This window comes from Staurois parvus, unplaced genomic scaffold (assembly GCF_062004578.1).
Source record: "Staurois parvus isolate SC_StPar_1 unplaced genomic scaffold, SC_StPar_1.0 ptg000078l, whole genome shotgun sequence".
In the NCBI taxonomy this organism is placed as follows: Eukaryota; Metazoa; Chordata; class Amphibia; order Anura; family Ranidae; genus Staurois; species Staurois parvus.
The window spans coordinates 7,940,488-7,968,034 of NW_028317874.1; the positions used below are offsets into that span (position 1 = coordinate 7,940,488).

Genomic DNA, 27,547 nt, shown 5'->3' on the forward strand with positions numbered 1-27,547 from the left:
TACTTTGCCTCTGTGAAGGAGCATCCTGCAATAAAGACCAGTCACTGCTGCTCTCTCCCTTGTGCATGGTGACTGGTCTTATATCCACCTCCTATAGCTTTCTGCAAGCAGCCTGTAGTGGGTATGACTGTTGGGCCCCTCCCACAGCTCTGCTCTCTATGCAAATTATGTACAGCACAGTGATGATCATAGATTAGCAAAGGCATTTGGAGAACACAAAGCGGATTTATTTCCTGAGCAGGAATATATTTCTACATAAAAGTTTTTGTGCCTGGAGTTTAGCTAATAATGCAGATATACTAATTATATTTTAAACATTTCTTTAAAAAAAATGCAAGTACAAGTCATATTGCAGTGCTGGTTGCTGTGTTTATAACATACACTAAGGATATATACGCTAAACACAATTCTATTCCTAAAATGTCATTATACCAATATATACAATTAAACATATAAAACAAGTGATAAGTCAAAGTAAGTCATATATCCTCATATATATGTTTAAATCTTCAAAAACCATAACTTGTGCAGATATAAACTTGAAGCAACAAATTGTCCAATATAACAGTCCCATACACCATCCAATTTTCCTGTGAAATTCTAGATTACCTTTACAATCCTTACGTATTCTAAAAATCACAAAATATATTGTCTTAAAACAATCACCAGAGTGCCCTTCACCACATCTTATGGATGTCTTCTCACCTGGTCTGATGGACCTTACTATAGTAAAGGAGGTCTAATGTGCTTTTATACATACTGTATATCAGTTGTTTATCTCACAATCCTCCTGAAATATGATTCACCGATCTCCCAGGGATGAGGATGGCATAAAGGAAGCCTAAAAAGACCAATGGTGCAGGCTGCTATTTCTTTTTTATTAAATGAAAAATGAAAAAGCCCTCAAATATGTTAAAAGGACAATAGTCATCCAAAACAGTGTTAGAAGACTTGGCATCCAAACATGGTGTTCCGCCCAACGTGATGATGTCACGGCCTGTCTAGGCGTTGTGCCGCAATTGGCTTTCTCAAAGGCCTTATATGAGGATATATGATTCACTTTGACATATCACTTGTTTTTATATGTTTATTTGTGTATATTAGTAGAATGACATTTTAGCAATAGAATTGTATTGAGAAAGAGCTTCAGCTGTTTAGTATGTATATTTTTATTTGTGGCACATTGTAGTGATTGCACATTTTGGTGGGAGCTGCTTTCAACTAGTATATCGGGTTGTTTCTTTATTTTTCTTTATTTTATTTTATTTATTATAGTGAGGGGGTTATTTTCATTATACACTAAGGATAGGCACCGATGTTGTTGATTCTATGTAGTATTTATCCAGGACAACTTGAGTTTTTTCTTATGAAGTTGACAATTTAGGGTGCATGCACAACTGGAATGCACCCAACAACAATCACGTGTGAAAACATCAGCAGGATTTCCAGTAATAAGCTGCAGGAGACAACTCTACATTGAAAGCAATGGGATTCTGCCAGCTCCCACAGCTAAACGCGGCAACTTGCATGTAATTACTCATGCAGCAATTACATGCATGTGATTGGCCCTGGAAACAGACTGCCTGCATCCAAGGCAGATCATTCGCATGTGATCACTGGGAGTCCTGGCCAGGGTTCTCACATGTAACCGTTGTTGGGTGCATTTGCAGGTGCCAATGGCTCCTGCTGCTATCAAACTGCCCAGGGAGGAAGGAGATAGCGGCAAGAGCTCAGGTAAGTATAAAGAGGGGTTGGGGGGCATCCTGCAGCACAGAAGGCTTTTCACCTTAATGCATAGAATGAGGGTTCATTGACCTTATAGGGAAAGGAAACCTTGACTTATAGAGGCATGGCTGGGAATTGGGCGTGGTTACACGCGATGTGTAAATTGGCTGAAGAATATTGATCAGATGGTATGAGGTGGGGGGGCTGAACTCATTTATAATTCTGTTCTGAGGTAAAATCTTGACATTTGAAGAACTGCGTTTGGAGGAGTTGCCCAACCGCCCACCCTATTCTTGGTGTGTCACAGCTTCTTCAGAGGATTTTGGACCTTGCCAGCGATAAAAGTTGCAGTAATGGGCTATGCCCTTGATTGGAATTGGTCTAATATCTGTCCATCACTTATGGTAAGGACAGGCCTCTTCAGACTTGGTTAACCTAATGTTAAAAAGTGCTTACAGTACAACTGTGACTGGCACTGGTTAAAATGGTTTTATTTGAAAATGATCTGTGTTTGAATATAAATAAAGCTGTAGCCTTGCCCCTTTTCCAACTAAATTATACTACGTGTGTTTTCTTATATGGACAAGGTTAAAGCGGAGTTCCAGCTGAAAAAAAAAAAAAGTCAGCAGCTACAAAAAGCTGTAGCTGCTGACTTTTAAAATACAGCCACTTACCTGTCCCTCGGTCCAGCGGTGTCCTCACCACCGCTGGTTTCACTGGCCATTTTCTCTCCCTGGCGCCAGCATCTTTAATGTGGGTACCCGGCTGTGACTGCTTGCGGCTTCACAGTCAGGTGCCCACTGCGCATGTGCAAGAAGCGCTGCGGTTTGTGAATGGCCCCGTAGTCTTCTGGCACCTGTCGCATGTCCCAGAAGACTACGGGGAGGGAGGAGGGGGGGAGGACAACTTCAGCTTCTGATCGCCTAGGCGATTGCAGCGGAAGTGGGAGTGGGTACCTGTCAAATTCGGGTGCCCGCTCCCCCCACCCACTCCCCAAAGATGTCAATCCTTAATGGGGAACACGGGAAAAAGCATTAAAGCGGAACTTCCCCTTTTGGGTGGAACTCGGCTTTAAGGTATTATCAGTTGGGATTCAAGCCTATGCTCCTCAGCAGGTATGCATTAAGCAGGAAAACCTTAAGGATTTAGAACCACATTAAGGCCTTTGGCTTGAATCTTTTTATATCTAAATAAAAATAGCATGATGATACAACTAATACAAAAGTATTCCTTTTACTTATAAAGTTTAAGCCTTCTTTATGTTTTGTTTAACATTTTCTTAATTTTATATATTATAATTCTCACTTTTTTATGATTATAATATACATTTCTATGTATTTGTTGTCTTATTCCCCTATTTATGGTATTATTCCAGAGGCAAGAGTTACTGAGCTACCCCTCCTCCCTAAACTGAACTGTATATTAGAATAACCTCTTATTAACTAACAATTATGTGGGGTACAAGCCATCTCCTAGACCAGGAGGAACTGATCATCCAACTGGTTACCTAAGAAAACTGTCATGCAAGCAATCCATTCATATAGTTAAAGCTAAGTCATCCTGTCAGCAGATCTTACTCCAGTATTTATGTATGATATTTAATGGTGTGTAAACCTTGATATTTTTTTTTAAATAATAAACATGTTATACTTAGAGAACCTGCTCTGTGTGATGGTTTAACACAGAGCAGCCCCAACCCTCTTTTCATAAAATGCATGAAGGTAAAAAAAGCATTCTGCCTTTACAACCACTTTAATATGAATAACATTTAGTACATGTGTATATATTACAAATATATACCCTAATTTATCATAGATATTCTGACTCAGATTGTTGTGATAGCGATTTATCCCTTGTGAGACCTCTCTGCCTAGCCTGTATAAGCAGATATAATCACTGTGGACAATCCTTATCAGATAGCTTGAACTCACCAATACTGTGTTCAGCCAGAAGTTGCTTTATTCTGTACATGTGACAACAGGATACTGCAGAATGAATGGTTTCCAGTATAATGCGGTCAAAAGATGATACTTTCTGTAGCGTACTATGCAGAATACATGTGTCCCTGTTACATGTGGTCTGTTAGCTGCCTCCATGACACAGGAAGTGCTGAACTCAAGAAGAAGGGAGGAGCTTCATATACAAAGGAATTGTGTCATAGATCTCAGGGAGGCAACATGAAAAACAAATGCATACCAAATAAGGCCACTGGATGGCAGCATTACTAACTATAGAAATGTCCATAGAAAATGGTACAAAAAATAAACTATATGAATTCTCATGTACATTAACATAAATATTAACTGTGTAACAGCATACTCCCCGTCTGGCATTGTAAATGTCACTATTTAAACCATAACGGTAGTTATACAATTGCAAATAAACAACAGTGCAATTTGCTTGATGTCTTGAAGACCTGAAAGACATAAAAAAGAGAACATGCATATAGTGTAACAATTATAACGTAAGGCTTCAAGTTGTATCAAATAAAGTTCAAGACACTTCCTTCTTGAAGTCATTGGTTGGATCCAGCAACATACGCAAGCAAGTTCATTCTCCAAAGGGCAAGAGCAGAACAAGTTCCGTGATAGGTCTACTGAAAGTCTTTACAGTCCCTTGTCTTGCAACTTTCACCTCCACCTTGCGTACCTTGCCATCATCACTAGGAATGCTCTTTACAATAAGTCCCATAGGCCACTCAATTCTTTCAGCTTGCTGGTCCTGCAGCAGAACAAGATCTCCAACTCCAATGTTAGGGTTCAGGCGTTGCCACTTTCTGCGTCCTTGCAGAGCAGAAATATACTCCATTCTCCAACGATTCCAGAAGCGGTTGGAGAGGTGTTGTACTCGCTTCCACTGGTCATAGCACAGATTTCCTGCTTTAAAGCTTCCAGGTGGAACAGGAACGGACCCAAGCTTCTGGGTAAGTAGAGTAGCTGGGGTAAGGATAGTTGGGGTCTCTGGATCTGTAGAAACTGGAACAAGTGGTCTTGAATTGATTATGGCAGATGCTTCTGAGAAGATGTGAAGCTCTTTTCCCTGACTTGTAGCAAGGGAAGCTGAGGTGTAACAGCGTGGTATACTGATTCCATCTAAGGCATGTAGAGATTGTTTCCAGGACTCCCACTTTGGAAGCTTGTCTGTAGGCAGCGGAGCATCCCAATCTTTAAAAGACTCTGAGAACTGTCTAAGTAAGGCTTTACCTTGTATGGTGATGGGAGCCACAAATCCCAATGGATCGTATAAGCTGTTCACCACTGACAGAACACCACGCTTGGTAAATGGTTTGTCTGCAGAGCCGACTTGAAAGCCGAAGGTATCTTTTAATAAGTCCCACCGTAGGCCCAGACTTCTCTGTACAGGCGGCATGTCCATCCCAAGATTTAAATCTTTAAACCCAGTGGCATGATCGCCAGGTTGAAAGGCTTTCATAACAGCGACACTATTCGAGGCAATCTTGTGTAGTCTGAGGTTAGCCTCGGAAAGCATACCTTGTGTCCTTTGGAGCAGGTCTATGGCTTCTTCGTCTGTAGGTAAAGACTTAAGTCCATCGTCAACATAAAAGTCTCTCTCAACGAAGTGTCGAGCATCCGCACCATATTCCTTTTCTCCATCAAGGGCAGTCCTTCGTAAACCATATGTTGCAACAGCGGGTGAGGGACTATTTCCAAAAACATGTACCTTCATGCGGTATTCAATTATCTCATTGTCCATGTTGTTGTTACGGTGCCACAGAAACCTTAGGAGGTTCCTATGGTCTTCACGTACAATGAAGCAATGAAACATTTGCTCAATATCAGCAGTTATGGCAACTGGTTCTCTTCTAAATCTCATAAGTATACCTACAAGGTTGTTGGTTAGATTTGGGCCAGTGAGAAGAACATCGTTCAGGGATACGCCTTGATGCTTGGCACTGGAGTCAAATACTACCCTGATTTGTTTTGGCTTACGTGGATGATACACTCCAAAGAAAGGCAGGTACCAGCACTCATCGTGTCTTTGAAGTGGTGGCGCTGGTTCGGCGTGATCATTGTCAAAGATCCTTTTCATAAAAGCGATGAAATGTTCCTTCATTTCAGGCCTGTTCTTTAGTGTTAGTTGAAGCGAGTTGAATCTGGATAGAGCCTGTTCACGATTGGTTGGGAGTGTGGCCCTTGCAGCACAAAGAGGTAATGGTGCGATCCAGCTGTTAGACTCATCCTGGAAGAATTCTTCGTCCATTATTTTGATGAACTCTCTATCTTCCACTGACAAGGCTATTTTGTTGTCATCACTTGTAGTACAAAACACTGTGGTACCTAGGTTGTCATCACAAAGAACAGGAGTAACATCAGGTACTTGGATGATGTCAAGAGGCTTCTCCTTTACTTCATAATGGTGAGGGCACTGTTTGAAGTGGGATGCACATCCATTTCCCAACATGTAAGTTTTGAAGGAGTGGATCTCAGATGACGTTCTGTCCAGGCATACATCACCCACTATTACCCAACCTAGGTCAAGTCTTTGTGCATAAGGGGCATCGTTAGGTCCATCGCATTGGTCGCGTACTTTATGTACTCTGAGAATGTCTCTTCCTAGCAGGACCAAGATTTCAGCACTCTTGTCCATCGCAGGAATCTCATCAGCAAGGTGCCTTAAGTGAGGATGATGATATGCAGCTTCTGGAGTAGGAATCTCTCCTCTTTCGTCTGGTATCTGATCACACTCAACTAATGTTGGGAGGGGTATGCCTTCTCCATCCTTGATATGAGAGACCATGAATCCATCGACCCTTCTGCCAAAGGTCTCTACATGACCAGAACAGGTTCTGAGAGTATACGGTGTGGCGTGACCTTCTAAGCCAAATCTCAAAGAATTTAGGCTTAACCAGGAATCTGTTGCTCTGTTCATCTATTATTGCATACATCCTAGCAGCTTCCTCAGGATGATCCTTTGGGTATATCTTGACTAGGCATATCTTGGCACAGCATTTGTGATCCAGTCCCTCTCCACAGACTTCTGTGCATGAAGAAGAAACATTACTTTTGGCTAGAGCATGACCTTGTTGCTCCCCGCCATAATTTGAGTCAGGGGTTGAGGTAGGTAGCTGCTGCGGGTTGTCTGGAAGTGGAGTAGGATGCATGGCTGTAACATGTCTGTCGCTACCGCATTCTGTGCACTTGATGACAACTTTACAGTCTTTAGCAAAGTGGTTATAAGAAGCACAGCACTTGTAGCATATTCCAAGTTTCTGGAGAATCTCCCTGCGCTCTTGTAAAGTCTTTGCCTTAAGTCCACGATACTTCTTAAGAGGGTGAGGCTTCTTGTGAATAGGACACTGACGATTAGGGTCTTTATCTCTGACATCCACAATGCCTTGGTCAGTAGGCGAGGTTGTGGAGGGTGAGATGTCTGTCCTTTTAACAGATATTGCTCTAGTATAGTCTCTACGTTTAGCTGCTGTGTTATCATACCTTGATGATGATGAGGATGAAGCAGGCAAGTTTGGTTCACTGAAGCTGAAGCTGGGATCGTTTCTCGTCCAGGCTTGATCACTAATGAATCTGCAAAAGTATGAGAATGGAGGAAAGGATACGTTATAGTCTCTTTTGTACCTTGAGCCCTGTTGTGCCCATTTCTCTTGCAGGCCGTATGGCAGTTTAGACACCACTGGGTTGACACCATGAGCGGTGTCCAGGAAGCTTAGTCCAGATAGACGTGGGTCTGTCTTTGCCAACTCTAGCTCCATGAGTAGGTCATTTAGATCTTGGAGCTTGCGATAGTCTCTGTTTCCTATTTTTGGGAAGTTTTGCAGTCTCTTGAATATAGCGCTCTCTATGGCTTCAGAGCTACCATAGGCTTGCTCAAGTCTTGCCCATGCAGCAACAAGACCTGCGTCTGGGTGGTCAACATGTACTGTTCTCAGTCTTTTAACACGATCTGCAGATTCTGGTCCCAGCCACTTTATGAGCAAATCAAGTTCTTCCTTAGTAGTAAGGTTGAGATCAGCAATAGCAGCCTTGAAGGTTGATCTCCAGGCCCTGAAGCTCTCTGAACAGTCGTCAAACCTTGAGAGGCTGGTGTTAATGAGCTCACGGCGAATCATATATCTGGCAAAGTCATTCAAGTCTGATCTCTCACTCTTTGGTGCCAAAGTAACTTGTGAAACCCCTTGGGTGTGAAAGTTCTCTGGTGATGTAGGGTGAGGTTTACCAGGGTAAAATGATGTTGCATGAGCATTTAACTGTGGTGTAGACTCTAAGGCTTGTGCTGGCTGTGGCTTGAGCTGCGGCTTGTCACTGGAAGTCACCTTGTTGTTGGCAGGAGTTGATGTGGTTGGCTGCATAGATGTACTTGTGTTGTAGATTTGAAGAGGCTTAGGCATATGGAGCTGAGAGGTCTCTGTGTTGAGAGTCAGAACAGTGTTGTTAGTAGGAGGTACAGGAGATAACTCTGTATCTTCGCAAATGTTATGCTTTAATACGTATTCACTGGTGCGTTCAACTGGATCTTCCAGTTCTGCTGGGATAAGGCAGTTTGAATTAGTACTTTGTCCCATTGCTTGTTCAAGGACTTTCAGCCTTGCTACGGAAGCTGCTTCCTCCCCTTCCATCTGCAGAATCTTTATTTGGGAATCTGCCTCTGCTTGCTGAGCCACCTTGCGTGCTTCTATCTCTGCTTGCTGATCTATCATCTCTGCTTGTTGAGCTATCTTGCGTGCTTCTACCTCTGCTTCCTTTCTGGTAAAAGAGCTTTGCGCCTTTTTTGATTCAGCATCAGCGCGGGCCTCTATTAGCTTATCGCTTAACGTCGAACTTCTGGAGCGAGAGGATCTAGAAGAAGGTGCAGTGCGCTTGGTTGAGGTGGATCTGTGAGATCTGGTCTCCTGCAGTTGAGTAATGCGGAGTTCTGCTTTAAACTTAGCATTTTGCACCGCAAGATCCCTTTGTTGGTTTAGTGCATCAGTCCTGGTCAGTTCTGCTGAAGAATCCTCTATATTAGAGTCCTGCAAGAAAGCTGAGTATTTTACAGACAGCCGCTGGTAGCATTCATACGCAGCAGATAGGCGATTTATAGAGTCTCTTAATTCAGCTGGTTGAATATTAAAGTGTGACAAAACTGACATGCATTGTGAAGTCCGGTCCCAGAGGTCTGACAGATTACTGGAGAACTCATCTCTAGTGGCTTCATAGTTTTCCCTAAGTTTTTGTGTCGGTTTTATTGTACGTTTGGGTTTTACGCTCTGTTCGGGAATGTCTGCAGAATCTGCTCCCTGTACGTCTGCTGGTTCAGAGGAATGATGTATCTGCATTGGTTCGGCCATAAAGGAGTGTTCAGAGCCTTGTCTAGACATTTTTTTACTGTTCTGCAAAAATTGGTACTGTCTCTTTAAGAAGACGAACAGCAGCTTAGACAGGTGGGGTAACACAGTTCAATGCAGAGAAACAGTTTTCAACATTCACATGAAGTGCAGTAAGCTTGTGCGACCATGTGCTTTGCAAGATGGCGGATGGCACTGAGCTTGATTGCAGATTAGGCACACACATATACACAGCAGACTGTAGGGATTCTATGCATCTTTTGACTATTCTGACTCAGATTGTTGTGATAGTGATTTATCCCTTGTGAGACCTCTCTGCCTAGCCTGTATAAGCAGATATAATCACTGTGGACAATCCTTATCAGATAGCTTGAACTCACCAATACTGTGTTCAGCCAGAAGTTGCTTTATTCTGTACATGTGACAACAGGATACAGCAGAATGAATGGTTTCCAGTATTATGCGGTCAAAAGATGATACTTTCTGTAGCGTACTATGCAGAATACATGTGTCCCTGTTACATGTGGTCTGTTAGCTGCCTCCATGACACTGGAAGTGCTGAACTCAAGAAGAAGGGAGGAGCTTCATATACAAAGGAATTGTGTCATAGATCTCAGGGAGGCAACATGAAAAACAAATGCATACCAAATAAGGCCACTGGATGGCAGCATTACTAACTATAGAAATGTCCATAGAAAATGGTACAAAAAATAAACTATATGAATTCTCATGTACATTAACATAAATATTAACTGTGTAACAGCATAATAGATGTATTTAATGTTATGGTTAAGTGTAACAAAGTAATTCTATAATGTAAGGAGGAAGGGCATATCTACAGCCGTAGTGTGCAACAGCCAAGGAGGCCAGGAGCATAACATGGCCCAGAAGACCAGCTGTCTGAATACTTATTCAATCATGCAGCATTTGTTACATAGTTACATAGTTGTAGTAAAATGGATATATATTTGCATTAAAGTGAATGTAAACGCAAAGCTTTTTATAACCAGTTGCTGACCGCATAGTGCCGTTTTGCAGCGCCAAAGTGGCTCTCCTGTGCTGGATTACGAACTAGTATGTGATCCAGCACTTCTGGGTAGGGGGCACGCGCATGCATCTCCGGTGTGCCAGCTGTGATGTGATTTGACACAGCACAAACGAATCATCAGGAGCAGCTCAATGATCACCAACACCTGTTGATTGGCAAGAAGGAAGACAAAACAGAGCTCTGCATATACAAGTAATGCAAAGCCCTATACTGTCAATGGGGATATGCCCAGCTTATCACTAACTATTCTTAAAAACATTCCCCCCTTCTCTTACCTATCCTGCATACCCAAGGTAAAAAGATCTATGTTCTTTACAACGATTGTATTGCACTCCGTAACACATGGGAGCCTGAGCTGCAGAATCACGTGACCAGCAATAAAGGTAAATATACAGTTCATTTGCATACAGAGTTTACAGGATAGACATAAAGGAGGGGGGAGGGAACATTTTTAAGAATAGTTAGCACAGCCTTTTTTCAGTGGGAACGCAGTGCCGGCACCTCCATCATTGACTGTATGTGATGGCAACGGGTGCTGGAGTGTGCTAAAGGGGCGATTGATGTTGGCTGCTGGGGGATTAATTGCTGCTGGGGGGTCTATTGTTGCTGATAAGGAATCAGCTGTTGCTAAAAGGGGTCTTTTGTTGTGGTGGTTGGGGCCAATTGTTGCTGGGAGGGATCTGCTGTTGGGGGGTCTATTGTTGTTGGCTGTTAGAGGATCTAGTGATGCTGGCTGCTGGGAGACCTATTGTTGCTGGCAGAGGTCTATTGTTGCTAGGGTGGATCTATTTTTTCTAGGGGTATTTTGTTGCAGGGGGGATCTATTTTACTGCTTTTTTGTTATCATTAACAGATACCTGTAGCACTACCCCCTTGAGGGCCACTGAGTATTTTTTGGGTTCCCTGTCTTTCCCAAGCCCGCCTTGGAAGCCCAACCCCTTCTGACACCACCTTAGACCTTTGACCAGAAGAACCCCTTGGCTGTAACCATAGAATAAACTCTAGAAGAAGACTGTAGTAAGACTCTAGCAAGAGTTGCAACACAGCACAACAATGCTTGGAGGTTTGTATGGGGCAGAGACAAGGGGTTATTTGGAAGCGAGGAGTACCTGCACATATTCTCCAAGAAAAAAAGCCCTGGTGTTGGGCTTTTCCTCCATTATAAAGTACCTTGTGGCTTTATCTCTTCTATACAGTTCAGCAGTACAGGGTGCAAGAGGTAATGTTCCTTAGGGGCCTGAACAGTCAAACCAAAAAAAAACCAAAACAAACTAAAATCTCAAAGGATAGTTTGGAGTGTCCACCAGAAAACAAATAATATGATGATAGGTGGGAGAGCCCTTATAGTGTGTATATGTATTATAATTGTTAATTCAGGTTGTTTGTAGAAAAAGAAAATGACTTACATCTGGTGAGGTTGTGGTCACTCAGAGAGGTAAGACATACAACCCTACATGATTGCAGGTGGAGAGCATATTGGATAGGCTAATTAGTTCTCAATGTCTCAAGGATCCTGATACTGCATCCTCTAGAGGACTATCAGGTGGGTGATATGTTTCTTGGGTTGGAGAAGGCCAAAAAACCCGTTGGTGGTCCAAACAGCAGACACACCCATTGGAGAGTGTAATAGGATTGTGGTGTATCTATGGATGGATTAGAGTTGTGATATTTGGCAAATAACATAGCGTTTAGGCTTCATGCACACTGCTACTCATGAACCTGAGTTCAAGAGCTTTTGGCATTTTTTTGTCAAAGCCCCTTAACTCAACTCAATAAAAGCCTATGTGTCCATGCACACATAGACTTTTAACGTCCCTCTCCTGAACACAAAAATGCACATAAATGCATGTAAATGCACATAAATGTGCCTAAGTGCTAACCGTCCTGAGCGCTTGGGCATTTATTCATTTAAATTGCAAGTACTCTGGCCAATGAAATGAATAAAAGTGTAAGTGCTTAACGCGGCAAAACGCAGTACTGTGTTTACACACGTTTGCCGCGTACAGCTTTTTTTGCTGCCAGCAAAAAAGTGTTTCAGCATGCCTGAGGCCTTATTTCACCAAAAAGACCCCTTTTGTGGCCCACACTTGCCACTTTCTCTAATCAAGTTGATAATTTTCACTATCTTCAACCAGATATTCCTCTGTCACAGCTCTTCGCCCATAGTGGCTTCTCTTGCAGCTTTCTTCAAACTGTCTGTATTGCATACTTTAGCATCCCCTATCCCTGTCCCCACTATGTTTTCTGGAAGGTACTTTGCTTCCCCACCCACATTATATTCTCTGCCATATCTCTTTATCATATCATGTCATTTGCCATGCAGGAAAAAAAATCATTTAAAAAAAAAAAATTCTCTTCCCCATTTCGCGCTATGGTAGTAATCCCTGTGAAAGTAGTGAGAATTAGTCAAATAGGATTACATACCATAGATTAGGAAACCAAAACTATACAAATACGCCGCCACTAAAAATAATCCCCTTGATAATAAACATAATCAATGAATATCTCTCCCTACTAGTATGAAATACTTACCTTATAACAAAGCTTTCCCCCACAGTCACACCCCCCCCCCCATACCCCACAAGGGTGCAAAACAACCCTCAGTGGGATGGAGCTTTTTTTTTTTTTAATATACATAAATACAAAAAACACCAAAGGCAAAAAAAAAGAAAAGGAAATATCCACATAACTGATAACCTGCTACATTTCTACAGTATAAATAAAATAACCAATTAATCAACCAAACGAAGCCTGTCACAAAATAAGCATAGTCATTAGAAGCTAAGAACATCAACAACTAAGCATATTATAGAAATAAAAAAAGGGGTAGTTCTATAGAAAGGGAGCAAAGCTAATGATATCATTTAAACCTAGCAGTGCTGTAGCTTGTAAAGGGTGTATGCACCTAGTCTCACGTTGAAGCACCCTTCTGAAATCCCCTCCTCTCAGATTCTCCAAAACTCAATCCAGTGCCATAAATTTCATGACTGATACATCATAATTGTGCAAAAGCCCCACATGGCATCCAATAGGAGTGTTAATTTTTGGAACATAATATACGCAATCGTGTATGCGTTTCCAGAAAGGGCGTTTAGCCTTTCCCACGTAAAAGGTGCCACAGATGCAGGTCATTAAATAAACAACCCCCCTTGTGGTGCAGTTTATATGGAATATGGGTACAAAGTGTTCCCCATTGGGGAGCACACAACCTGCACATTCTTTAATAAATGGGCACTCCAAACACATACCACATTTGAAAGTGCCACATGGGCCTTCCTCTATCTCAAAAGGCTCCCTTTTAAAACTATGTACTAGTTTGTCTCTTAAAGATGTATTCCTTCTATAGACTATTTGTGGGTTGGATCTCATATATTTAACCATAATCTCATCTGTACTGAGTAAGCACCAGTATTTAGAAAGCATCCCTTTAATCTGATTATGATGATAAAAATAGGTAGTTACAAACTTAATTGTATTTCTTGATGAAATATTTTGTTTTCCTTTTTTTGTCTAAGGAATAGCTTTGGTCTTGGGCATCCCTTAACCTTCTGGTACGCTTTTTTTAAACATTGCTTACTATACCCATGTAATAATAGCCGATTTTTAAGGGAGTAAGCCTCTTTCAAAATCTTGTGGGTCCAAGCAATTGTGTTTAATCCTGAGATATTGTCCATAAGGAATGCTTTGTACTAGTGCTTTGGGATGGGCACTGTCTACTCTTAAAATAGTATTTCCCACTGTTGCTTTCCTATATAGGGAGGTGGAGAGTCTACCCTCCTCATCAATGGAAATTTTTAAATCTAAAAAGGTAATACTCTGATTCAGTTTCTGATTGGGACCTGTCCATACCATGAAGATGTCGTTGATGTACCTGGGCCACAATAAAACATTGCACAGGTACATCAACAAGTCCTCTCTGGCAAACAACTGGTGCTCCCACTCCCCCAGGTAGAGGTTGGCATATGAGGGGGCACAACAGGTCCCCATTGCCTCCCCTTGGACCTGGAGAAAGTGGGAACCTGCATAGCAAAACATATTACTGTATAGAATATGTTTAAGTAAATCCAAAATGAAACCATTTATTGGTCATTGGGGTTTTGTCCATTTCAGAAAGAAAGGACTCAATTACTTCTAAGTACATAGGAGTTTAGGGGTATCCTGAAAATAGGATGGTAACCTGATGACATGTGGAATCAGGAAAAAGTCGATAAACCTACTAGCCGGTTCAGAGTAGGCTCCAATTCCTGAAATGATGGGGCAAGCTGGAGGGTCTTTTTTATGGATCTTGCGTAGCAAAAAGAAAATGGGTATTTTCAGACATTTTACTGTCAAAAATGTATAAGTCTCATCAATAATCCCAGTATTATAAGCTTGAGCAATTAGTGTACTGAGTTTAGATCTAAGAATTTCAAAGGTGTCCTCTGTGACAGGTTTATACCACCTTCTATTTCTCAACAATGTCCTACACATATTATCGTAGTGGCTCTGGTCCATCACTACTATGTTGTCATCCTTATCGGCTTATTGATAATGGAGGAACGTCTTCTTAAATTATATAATTCCTCCTGTTCTCCCTTTGTAAGATCCATATCTGTCATTTGGATAAGATCCATGGTGTCAACTGCTTTAGCAACAGGTAAGTATATAGGTAAGTATAACATTAGGCTTAGAATGTGGCTGAGAGTAGGTTTAGAGTTAGTTAGGTTTTGCATTTACTTCCACTTTTATTTAACTCCAGAAAATTCATGAAAGATTGTGAGTTGAAGTGATTCCAACAATCTTTTGTATATCATCCAGACAGAAGCGTTGTTTTATGGCCTGTGTGCACTCTCTTGCTGGGCTCACATGTTGCCTAATAATGGAAAGTGCCTTGCACAACATGTCCCAACGATTAACAAGCAGAGCCTTTAGGTCACGTTGTATTTGCTAACTGGGTCACAATGTATTTGCTAAGAAATTTTTTTTGATAAAATATTAATAAGAATTTTAGGTTCTGAATTTAAAATATATCAAATTCTTGCCTTTAAATTGTTAAGTTTGAAAGTAAACATTTTTAAATTAACCTTTTTTAGTTAACCTTTTTTAATTAGATAATTATCGCTATAGGAAATACCAAACCAAGATATATCTGGTGCAATGCAATGATAAAGGATATATTACAAAAACCCTTAGTGCCCTGTCATACCGGTATGAATTGTCATGTGATTTGATTGTTTCAAATCACATGACAATTCGCACCCTATTGTCCACGATAGAAGCGGTCACATTCTGAAATTAGTTCATGCACTACGTTATGCAAGTTCAGGTGCATAGACATCTGTACATTAGGATGCACAGATGCTTTCCAAGTCGCACCGGAAGTCAGACTGATATCCAACTTTGAAATTGTGCGAATTAAAGTGAAGTCACGCAATTTCAAAGTCAGACTCAGTGTGACCAAAAACTAATAGGGTATGTCATAAAACTGTCACAGTGATAGTTTTGAAGCAGTTGTCATAGTGAAGTTTTAAAGCAGAGAAACTGTACATCTTTTAAAATACCATAACCCCCTCTATTTGCAGCTGTATGCACAGCCAGTGATTACCTGCAATGATCGCTGCTGGACGCACACAAACTGTCATTATAGTGAACGGAACCAGCGGCTGCACCTATCCACTCAGAGCCACAGCCTAAATTGCCTATGTGAATGTAGCCTTAGAGGGACAAGACAAGTACATGAACATCTTATAGCATAAGGCTTATACTGATGAACTGTCTGATGGACACATAGGGAAGGCCAGTCATGTTGCTGTTGTTAGGAAGAACTTTTCAGATGTTCCATTTGATGAAAGACTTATTCCTATTTGTATTGATAACAACCAAACTGAAGACAAGGATCCTTAATCCCTAATAATCATAAAGTTTCTTGCGTTGACCAAGGATTATGTGATATAAACAAAATACACACTGCTGTTTTGTGATATAATTCTTTGCATTGATGCTGTCTGCATGTTTCAATGTTCAGGAAAAAGAGTCTTTTATACTATGAGGGGAATACTATGGTGTTCATAACTCTGGCCTGTAATTGTCACCATTTTCAGTTTTTACATTTATGCTTTCTAAATTCTGGCAAGTTGGTTCCTGTTCCTGTTATGATGTACTGACAAGCCTGCACATGTATTAGGGATGCCTGAACTTGTTATAAAATACATGGCTCCCAGACTGCATGAGACCACAGCTAGGGTGATGGGTTTTGGAATAGATTACTTCAAAATGGCTAGGAAAGCACAGTTGTCTTTTGAGCTTCTGAGACATAACAGCAAAACTCAAATATTCCTTTTTTTTAAAAAAAAAGTGCAAACCAAGCCAGTAAAGTTTGTAGATGTGGATCTCACTGATAAACACAATATTTTCCAGACATAATTTCCAGGATGTTGGTTTTCAGATGAAATTGGACAAAGTTCCAGAAGAACAGCCATCACTGCAGCCCTCCACTGATGTGGGCTTTATGGCAGAGTGGCTAGATGAAAGCCTCTCCTCATTCTGGAGTTTGCAAAAACCCACTTGAAAGACTCTCAGACTGGGAGGAACAAGATTCTCTGGTCTGGTGAAACAAAGATTGAACTGTTTTGCTGTCTACCCAATCTGCCATAAAGCCCAGATCAGTGGAGGGCTGCAGTTGCGGTTGTCCTCCAGTAAATGTGTCCCATCTCCACACAGGATCTCTGGAGTTCAGTCAGAGTGGCCGTCGGGTTCTTGGTCAGCTCTCTTACTAAGGCCCTTTTTCCTTGATTGCTCAGTTTGGCCGGGCATCCAGCTCTTGGAAGAGTCTTGATTGTGCCAACCTTCTTCCATTTGAGAATTATGGAAGTCACTGTGCTCTTGGAAACCTTCAATGCAGCAGTCATTTTTTGTAGCTTTCCCTAGATCTGTGTCTTGCAATAATCCTAGCTCTAAGCTCTGCAGGTAGTTCCTTTGACCTCATGGCGTTTGCTCTAATACAGTATGCATTGCCAGCTGTGAGGTCTTTTATAGAGAGAGGTGTGCCTTTCCAAATCATGTCCAATCAATTGACTTTACCACAGGTGGACTCCAATCAAGGTGTAGAAACATCTCTGCAACGAGAAATGGGAGGAACCTGAGCAAAATTTCAAGTGTTGCTGAAAAGGCTCTGAATACTTATGCCAATGTGATATTTCATTTTTTTTATTTTTAATAAATTCAGTGATATTTCTAAAATTTTGTTTTCACTTTGTCATCATGAGGTACTGAATGTAGATTTATGTAAGACAAAAATGAATTTTAAAAATATATCAGGCTGCAACATAACAAAATTGAAAGAAGTAAAGCGGGTCTGAATACGTTCTGAATTTTTTATATATATATATATATATATATATATATATCCAATTTGGAAGATATACATATTAATTTGAATCCATAAGTATTTTCATAAAGAATTTTTAAAATTATAAGTACTTAATACGTACAGCAAGAATCTTCTCATAAAACAGTTTATAATTCACTAGAACTGAGTGTTCTATCTGGGAAATATACTTGTCTAACATATAAACATTTTCTGTTAGAACATTGCTTAATAATATGGACTTGCCAAGTGATTTTACTGGAAAATGTGTTTGCTTTTATCTGCAGATAGGACTTTGACAGGAAACTCCAAAGTGAAGGCAGTGCCATAGGAAGTTCTATGCTTTATAAATGCTGGTGGTCAGTCACTAGGCTCTGCTCATTACACCAGTACAATGAAGCTCTTCGTAATACACCTACTCTGTGTATTGTTTGTTGTATGTGTCGTGGGCAAAGACAGGGAGTATTTCATTGGAATTCAAGAAATAGATTGGGATTATGCTCCTAGTGGAAAGAATGTCATTTCTGGAAATCCCATTGATAAAGATGAGTAAGTAAACTTTCTGACATATTTCTCAAATGAGCAAAACACTGGACTAAGAAGTCTAAGGATTGGCAGATCCTTCCTAACATTGTTACGGAAAATGTAATTTTTTACTTGTATACTGAGTAGAGTTGGTTAGGCCACATTTAAGTTTTTGGGGTGAGATTTTCCATCACTTCTAAGCAGGCACAAGAGGAAGTGAGAGGAAAGCTCTCCCAAGTCCCCACTGGAATATTTCTCCCCACACAATGTTTTTTTGAAAGCCATAAAATGTTGCATTTCTCATCACTTTCTTTCCAGTAGACAGCCAGTGGAAAACAGAATAGAGAAGGTAAATCTCCACAGTGAGAACATGTACAACAATAAACAGGAGTCCCATTTTATTCTTCTATCCAAATCTTTAAAATGTCTTTAGATACTCTGTTAAACAGTGGAACAAATCACTGTTTTATTTTTGTTATGCAACATATTATATTGTCCACTGTACAATAAAATAATGTTATTAGCATAGGTATTTCATGTGTTTGTATAACACCGTGTTCTGATTACTGGTTTCTTCTGTTGTAAAGACAGCAAGAACATGGTTTTATTAATAACCCTATTATTAGACCATGAATATTTAAAGCACCAATCTATTATGTGTTCTCTAAATTTCCTACAGATCCTTTTAATCTGCTTAGATCTTGGTAGGACATGACTCATAAATCATGTCTCATAGCCAAAACTGGAAGTGAGAGAAAATCCCTGCAAGTTAAGGGAACCCCAGGTTACCAGAACTAGTGACCCGATTGGAAAATGCCCCCCTCTTTTCTGGGGATGACCCAGATTTTGGAGTTTCTTTTACTTTCAGTTTCAAGGATAATGTTAAACAGGACAAATAGAGAGGGTGACTCTCCCTAACGGGGGCTTAGACTGCACTAAAAACAGGTGTTTGAATCCATCACCACTCTGTTCAAAACAAGAAGAAAAGTTTTGCCTTCAGTTATACTTTAATTTAGAGCAGCCCGGGGGGGCCGGATGTGGCCCTTTGCCTGCTTTTATCTGGCCATTGAGGCAATATTTGATCTTCTGACACCAACAATGGGGCATATTTTCCACCAGTGACAGCAACAAAGGGGCACAATTCCTCCAAATGACACCAATGATGGGACACAATTCCTCCAAGTCACACCAACGATGGGGCACAATTCCTCTCCCTGACACCAAAGGTGGGGTTTTGTTTACTCCCATTGATGACATTTTCTACTTACAGTGGCAACAGTTTGGCCCCCCTAAAATCTGAAGAATAGTAAACTGGCCCTTTGTTTAGAAAGTTTGGAGACCCCTGATTTAGAGCTATCAGTGAGTGAGCTTTAGAGTTTCTGACTATTGAGAGTAAATTTGGTCTCTATAATAAGTATGGGATTTTCACATGGAGGTTAGACCATCCAATTTTGATATGTAGGATCTAGATACAAGATGAGCAAGCAGATCTTCATACTGGACAAGGATAAATGACAAATTAATTGGCATAGAACATGATCAATTCATGGGTCAATGCTGTGTGTGCAAAAATCTGACCCTCTTATCTGCATGTGGGAATAGAAATTGGGATTTTTCCAGGTCATCAGTCCTCCATTTTCCAATTCTGACAATCCCATATCCGCATGGTCTCATTTTCCTGTTCTTAGCTGACAGCAGTAAAAATTGTCATGGTCTTCTACAGCTGTAGCTCATTGCCTACAAGGTTAAATGTATTGTACAGTGTTGCCTTCTGCACAGCACTGCTGTAAAGAATGGTAATTTGAACTGGTGTAGACATCCTGTCTCTTAAAGCCTAACTCCAGCCAAAATCTGTGAGTAAGGAATGGTTTGAACTTCTGTCAGTTTTTCCTTTATTGCTGTTGGGGAGATGTCCTGTCACTTCTCTGTCTCTTGTCCAATTGACAAGGAGTCATGATCGAAAGTGACGGTCATTCTCTCCTATGAGGACACAGATAGCAACAGTTTTTGTTGCTATGTGTGCTTTCTTGTCCCAGCGATCCCCATTCCTTTCATTTCTTACCATGGTGTCACTAAGATACACTTTAAAGGGATTCCCCTTTGGAGTCACAGTGAGCAATAAGCCCCTATAGTGTTTCTTATCCTTCCCTGCTCTATTCAATGCTGGAACAAAAAAATCTGTCTGGAGTTGGGCTTAAAACAAGGCTGGCCATTTTCCTCTAATTAACAGGGTATTTATTTAAATTTCACTTAGAGAACTCCACTCATTTGTTATAGTTTTTGTTTATGCACTCTTCACTGTAAACATAATATAATGTGTGAAAATCCCAGCTGTTTTGAAGTGCTGCAACCATTCTGTTTGGCACCAACAATCATTCTACAATCAAAGTTGCTTAGATTCTGATCTTTCTCCTTTCTTAAATTTAGTTGAACATCACTTAAAACTCTTAGCCATGTATTGATGCTTATGTATTGAGTCACAGATGCATAACTCACTATTTATTAATGGGCTTACTCAGATGGACACTGACACATGTAGTCTGATAATAAGCTTCCAGGTGCTGCATGCAGGCAGTCCATTCATGTCTATTAGTAGGCAGTGGCTCCACGGACACATTCGCTTGTCCCAATTTTATAGCCATGTGGTTGCAGGTGAACAGCCCCAAACACAGATGCTCTATATTCAGGCCCACTCACCTGCACCCGCACAGCTGTCAAATTGGTAAAAAGCGACTGTGTCTGTGTAGCCGCTACATCATCATGAATGGGTTGCCTGCACTGAGGACCTGTCATCTGAAGCCATGTAAACATAGCATTTATTCATGGACTACGGGTGTCGGCAACTGTCTGAATGTGATACAGGTTTACCTAATGAAGTGACCCATTAAATGCTCTCTACTATTGTTTTATTTCAGACATGCCCACATCTATTTACAACAAGGCCACAACCGAATAGGCAGAGTCTATAAGAAGGCTTCTTATTTCCAATTCACCAATGGTTTGTATACAGAACAAATAAAGAAACCAGATTGGCTGGGATTGTTAGGTCCCATTATAAGAGCACAAGTTGGGGATACCATAATTCTCCATCTTAAAAACTTTGCTTCTAGACCATACAGTGCACATCCACATGGAACAGAGTATACAAAGGAAAATGAAGGTAAACATTTCCAGAAATTTCCAAGTTATTTTAACGTTGATAAATAACCTTTAGAATCCTTCTGAATCATAGATATTTTCTTTAAAAATCACTAATTGGTTGTCAAATCTTCTACTGGTGAAGGGTTAGAACCCTCTATCTGGTTTTTACTGTTTGTGTCAATATTAGGAAGATTTGCTTTCCCTCAACTTTCTTTGAAATTAACTGTTTCATTTTTTCTAACTTTCTGTTTCTTTAAAGTTTTTTAAAGAAATTACAAATGTAAATGGTTACAGCGAATATGGATGTACAATAAATGAACATTCCGGCAATAGAGTAGAATATCACTAGCTGATTAGCAAGAAGCACAATAAAGCACATTGGCAGGAATACATTCAAGTATTTTTAATCGAATAACATTTATGTAAAACTATTCACATGATTAGTAATAGTATAGCTCTAAGATTTTGTATAGAGAGAAAGCATATTCTCCAATGCTGGAGCCCAAGTAACTGAAGTCTGCTGTAACAGGAATAGTATAATTGCAACTGTTTTGTTTTTCTGATTTTATGAGAACCGTTCAAATTTTGCTAGTATAAAGCTATTTAAATGGTGGTAAGCTTAAGTATGTGGGCGCAAGTGCAGCACCTATAAACACAAAAAGTCAAAGAAAAAAACTCACAAACATCTAGGAACAAAACTAAAAAAATGCATTTGTATGTGTCTCCTGCAAACACATTAACCTATAAAACCCATAAAATCTTATAATCTAAACAACTTTCCCTAGCATGATTTAACACTTCCTTCCAAGTTTTAATATTACACAATCATAACCTCAGAACCTGAAATAAAAAAAACAACATGACTACAAGAACAGCAAGGGACTCTAGACCAGGGGTGGGCAAACTTTTTGACTTGAGGGCCACAATGGGTTCATATATTGGACCCGGGGGCCGGACCAAGAGTAGATGAATTAGGTGTATGTGTCATCCATAGTAAGTATAGTAATATTCCCCCATAGTAAGCATAGTAATTAATCCCCCATATAGTAATTCATCCCCCATAGTAATTCATCCCCCATATAGTAATTCATCCCCCATAGTAATTCATCCCCCATATAGTAATTCATCCCCCATATAGTAATTCATCCCCCATATAGTAATTCATCCCCCATAGTAATTCATCCCCCATATAGTAATTCACCCCCCATATAGTAATTCATCCCCCATATAGTAATTCATCCCCCATATAGTAATTCATCCCCCATAGTAATTCATCCCCCATATAGTAATTCATCCCCCATATAGTAATTAATCCCCCATAGTAATTCATCCCCCATATAGTAATTCATCCCCCATAGTAATTCATCCTCCATATAGTAATTAATCCCCCATAGTAATTCATCCCCCATATAGTAATTCATCCCCCATAGTAATTCATCCCCCATAGTAATTCATCCTCCATATAGTAATTAATCCCCCATAGTAATTCATCCCCCATATAGTAATTAATCCCCCATATAGTAATTAATCCCCCATAGTAATTCATCCCCCATAGTAATTCATCCCCCATATAGTAATTAATTCCCCACAGTACTATTCCCCCCCAAGTAGTAAGCCAAGTCCCCCCTGTGTCAATTCACTTACCTTTGCTCCGCGCGTTCCTCTCGCCGTGTTCCCGCACCGTTCCGGTCTTCAGGGCGGACTGTGAGAGGAGCCTAGCTCCCCTCACGTTCGTCACGCTGCCCCGCCTACACACATCCTGACAGCCACATGGCCGGATTAAAAGGTCCGCTGGGCCGTATACGGCCCGCGGGACGTAGCTTGCCCATTGCTGTTCTAGACCATGAAAGTACTAGCAAGAGGTACAGGCAAGGGTAGATTAAAGCAGATGTATTCTGGTTATTGGTCTTCTTAGCAGAAGGTTAAACTATTACATAAAATGCATTATAAGGTTTTTCTGCACATTACATTAAAATAAGCTAACATTTGCACTATTTTATACAAAAAAAATAATCTTCAATGTGAGGGTTTATCTGCAGGCCTTGATTATATTTACAGGTGCCCTATACCCAGACAACACCTCAGGGACAAACAAGAAGGATGATGCTGTTAAGCCTGGAGAATCCTATACTTACAAGTGGGATGTAGTGGAAGACCAAGGTCCATCTGCACAGGATGATGATTGTATCATCAGGCTATATCACTCACACATTGATGGTCCAAAGGATGTTTACTCTGGACTTGTGGGGCCCATGATTATCTGTAAGACAGGTGAGCAGCATTTTCATTGGTTCATATTTATGTATATAATGTGTTTGAAATGTTCTGTAATGCTTCACATGGCATATAGAACCATTCAAATCAGCCCTGCCATCAGAGGAGCTTGGAATCTAATGCCCTTGTTACATACACACACATACACACGTACACACGCACTTGGTGATGTATGGCTTGGATGCAGCTGCTCAGCCACGGAAACCCATTCCAAGCTCTCTACGCATTGTTGTTGTGCTAATCTGAAGGCCACATGAAGTTTGGAGGTCTTTAGCTATTGACTCTGCAGACAGTTGGCGAGTTCTGAGCACTGTGAGCTTCAGCATGTGCTGACCCCACTCTGTCATTTTACATGGCTACCACTTTGTGGCTGACTTGCTGTTGTTCCCAGTTGCTTCCACTTTGTTATAATACCACTAACAGTTGACCGTGGAATATTTAGTAGCAAGGAAATTTCAGGGATGGACTTATTGCATATGTGGCACGGCACCATGCTTGAATTCACTGAGCTCCAGAGAGCGATCCATTTTTTCACAAATGTTTGTAGAAGCAGTCTGCATGCCTAGGAGCTTGATTTTATACACCTCTGGCCATGAAGGTGATTGGAATGCCTGAATCCAATGATTTGGAGGGGTGTCCCAATACGTTTGGCAACATAGCGTGTGTATATATATATATATATATATATATATATATATATACATATATATATATATATATATAGTGAGAGAGAGAGAATACCATGCAGTTTTTTGTCTCACCTCACTACTTTCATCTTGCTCCCTTGCTCACCTATCAGTGAGCTTCCTGTAAATCTGTATAACTACCTACCTGTCTGGCCCCCCAGAGAACTATAGAAAGTTAATATTAGGTCAAATAACAGGCAATTATGCCATCACCACTAAGGTACTATAGAGGAGAAACATTTGCTTGGCATAGGAACTGTTTGCACAAATAGTGCTGTTACAGAACAGTTTCTGTCCTATCTGGAACATTCCATTACAAAAGAAGACTTCCTGTCACTGTACATAGCCCTCAGTAAGCCTCACTTTATCTAAGCATATCATAGGGCTCTTTCACACTGATCAATTTTGATCAGTTTTTCAGTTAAAAAAAGCCAAAAAAAAACCCATCCTTTAAATCCTATGGAACTCTTCTCACTGGTCAGTTGCGTTTCAGTTATGTTTTTAAAAGTCCCGCCTGCTGCATTGTTGGTGCATGCTTGGTGTGTGTTTAACCACTTGCCCTACAATGGATTTACCCCCCTTCCTGGCCAGGCCATTTTTTGCGATATGTCTCTGCGTTATTTTAACTGACAATTGCACATTCATGCAACGCTGCACCCAAGTAAAATTTGTGTCACTTTTTCCCACAAATGGAGTTTTCTTTCGGTGGTATTTGATCGCCTCTGCAATTTTTATTTTTTGCGCTATAAACAAAAAAAGACCGACAATTTTGAAAAAAAAACAAGTTTTAACTTTTTGATATTAAGCATGTCCAGTAAAATAAGTAAGAAAAAAATCAAATATTGTCATAAATGTAGGGCAAAATGTATTCTGCTACATGTCTTTGCTAAAAACAAAATCCCAATACATGTAAATTAATTGGTTTACGTGAAAGTTATAGCATCTATAAATGGCGGTATATATACTGGAATTTCTTTTTTTAATACTAGTAATGGCGACGATCAGCGACTTATAGCGGGACTGCGGGACTACAGCGGGCATTCTGACACTGGGTGGGAACTGACTAACTGTCACTGACATCCTCAGTGACACTAATACAGTGATGAGTGCTAATAAAAAGCACTGACACTGTACTAATGACACTGGGCAGGAAGGGGTTAACATCTGGGGTGATCAAAGGGTTAACTTTGTGTTGTGTGTGTGTTTTACTGTGTGCTGTAGTTTACTGTGTAAGCACCCTGCTTTGTATTGCTCTGCTATGCAGAGCAATATAAAGCAGCGTGCTGGAGCTGACAGGGGAGAGATCTGTATTGTTTACATACAGACCTCTCCCCCTGTAGTGTTCCTTGGCAATCGCTGGGTGCTGGCGAAGAATCACTGGCCGGGACCCAGTAATCAACAGCTGTTGCAGGCAATGGCGGCGTGGGTAGGGTGCATGCGCCCCCCTGCCCAGAAATATAACATTATATATATATATATATATATATATATATATATATATATATATACATGTGATTTTGTGCAGCCCTGCCACCCTGTAGCAGTAGTTCTGCTATAGGGCGGTCGGAAAGCGGTTAAACCTGCACCAAAAATGCACTTCCCCATTGAAATGTATTGAAAACATGTCACATGTCCATGTTTCACAGGTGCATGCTGATGTCATGCAACCAGAAAATGCACCAGATACACGGCAAAACGAGTAAAATAGGTAGGTGCATACAAGTGTGAATACAATATCTGGTGTTCCCGTTCTGCTAATACTTGAACAGTAGTTCATTTCTAGCTATATTAATTTTAAGATATAACTTTTTGTGTTCATGTAATTTCTTTAAGGTGCCCTAGATGGGACAAAGACACCTGAAAAAAAAGACAAAAAAGAGGAATATATCATGATGTTTTCAGTGATTGATGAAAATGTAAGCTGGTATATAGATGAAAATATCAATGATTTCACCAACTCTACTGCCGTGGATAAAGAAGATGGGGACTTTCAAGAGAGCAATAAAATGCATTGTAAGATTTCTCTTTGAAAACATATTTAGTATTCACAGTAACACAGTTCCCATCTAATGTCAGCTTGCTCCCACCCATGCTTCTGGTTTAGACTGCAGCCTCCTGTCCTATGATTCTATATTGCACAACATCCTCCAATCCTTTTTTTGCTTTGCAAGCACCACATTCAGTTGGGAAGGTAAAACTGTGTAAAGGCAGGCCAGATTGCTAGATAATATTATTATTATACAGGATTTATATAGCGCCAACAGTTGGCTCAGCACTTTACAATATAAAGGGAGACAATACAGCAATGATACAGTTCAATACAAGAGGGTTAGGAGGGCCCTGCTCCTTGGAGCTTACAATCTAACATAAACAGACTTCTAAAAAGAAGAAATAGAAAAACAACATAGAAAAAAAAACTTAAACAAAATAATCCAGATTAGCCTGAATACAACCCCCCCCCCTCACAAAAAGCAAACCTGTAAGTAGGGCTTCATTCCTACGGGCACTTACACTTGTAGTCCATGTACAGGCCATGTCTTTAAGCAGCTGGAGCCGCCAGTTTCTGTATGCGGGCAGCACCTTGTGTCTCTATGGGAATGTAGCAGCTGCACAGACACAACTGCTCATCCCAATATGACAGCCATGCAGGTACGGGTGAGCAGCCCTGAACACAGACAGTGTGGGTTCAGGGGCACTCACATACAGGGCTGTCAAATTTGGATTGGCTGTGTCCTGTACTACCATAGATGTGAACTGGCTGCCTGCACTCAGCACCTGGCAGTATCAGACACTTAAAGACTTGGCTCATTTACAGACTTTGGATGTAAATGTGAATGAGGCCTAAAGCATAAAAAAACAAGGAACTGGCAGCCAGTCTGAGTCTCTTATATGTATCACAAGGCTTCATTTTCAATTGACCATAGTTTCCAAACATTTTCCAAAGCAGGTTAGAAATGAAAGTGCAGATGCATGCAAAGGTGATTTTTTTTTTACGCATTTAACAAAGCTTTAACCAGAGGAAAACACATGATTTGATCAAGTCAGTATGCCTTGGTTCTGTAGTCTTTTTCTGTTTTAACAAATGTATGTACTGTATCTGTAACAGAAGCTCCTTGCTCTTTTTTCTCCTTTTGTATGCTGCTTCTTAAGGCAAAACTACACTATATCTGAGCACCATAAACCAAGAACCCTGTTTAATTCATTTTTAATATTCAAAGCAAACTCACCCATCCATGTCTTTATGCTTTATTTTGCTGAAAAATCACATTGAAAAACATCCCCTAGCATTTTTGATTGTGGCCATCTTGAGTAAGGGCAGATGATTCATGTAGCATTTACTTCCTGGAATCCATCTGCCCTTAACTCAAGCATGCAGGTAGGAGGGTGTGCTTAGCTGATAACCCCCCTCCTACCCTCCTGAAGACTCCTGGGATGTATTTACTAATGCTAGCATGATAGTCAATGTTGATTGAAAGAGTGAAGTTCCACTTTATTCCTCTAAA

The 27,547-nt window shown here is 40.5% G+C and overlaps 1 protein-coding gene across 1 annotated transcript in view; it reads left to right on the top strand.

The window, feature by feature from the left end:
• The first annotated feature begins 17,774 nt into the window (after window positions 1-17,774).
• Window positions 17,775-27,547, top strand: part of CP (ceruloplasmin) — a 51,661-nt gene continuing 41,888 nt past the window's right edge. Inside the window, exons 1-4 of the mRNA XM_089669523.1 lie at window positions 17,775-17,967; window positions 20,859-21,103; window positions 23,143-23,355; window positions 25,878-26,057. Coding sequence (XP_089525649.1) covers window positions 17,813-17,967; window positions 20,859-21,103; window positions 23,143-23,355; window positions 25,878-26,057 — 793 coding nt within the window. The 5' untranslated portion in view covers window positions 17,775-17,812. The remainder of the gene's footprint in view (window positions 17,968-20,858; window positions 21,104-23,142; window positions 23,356-25,877; window positions 26,058-27,547) is intronic.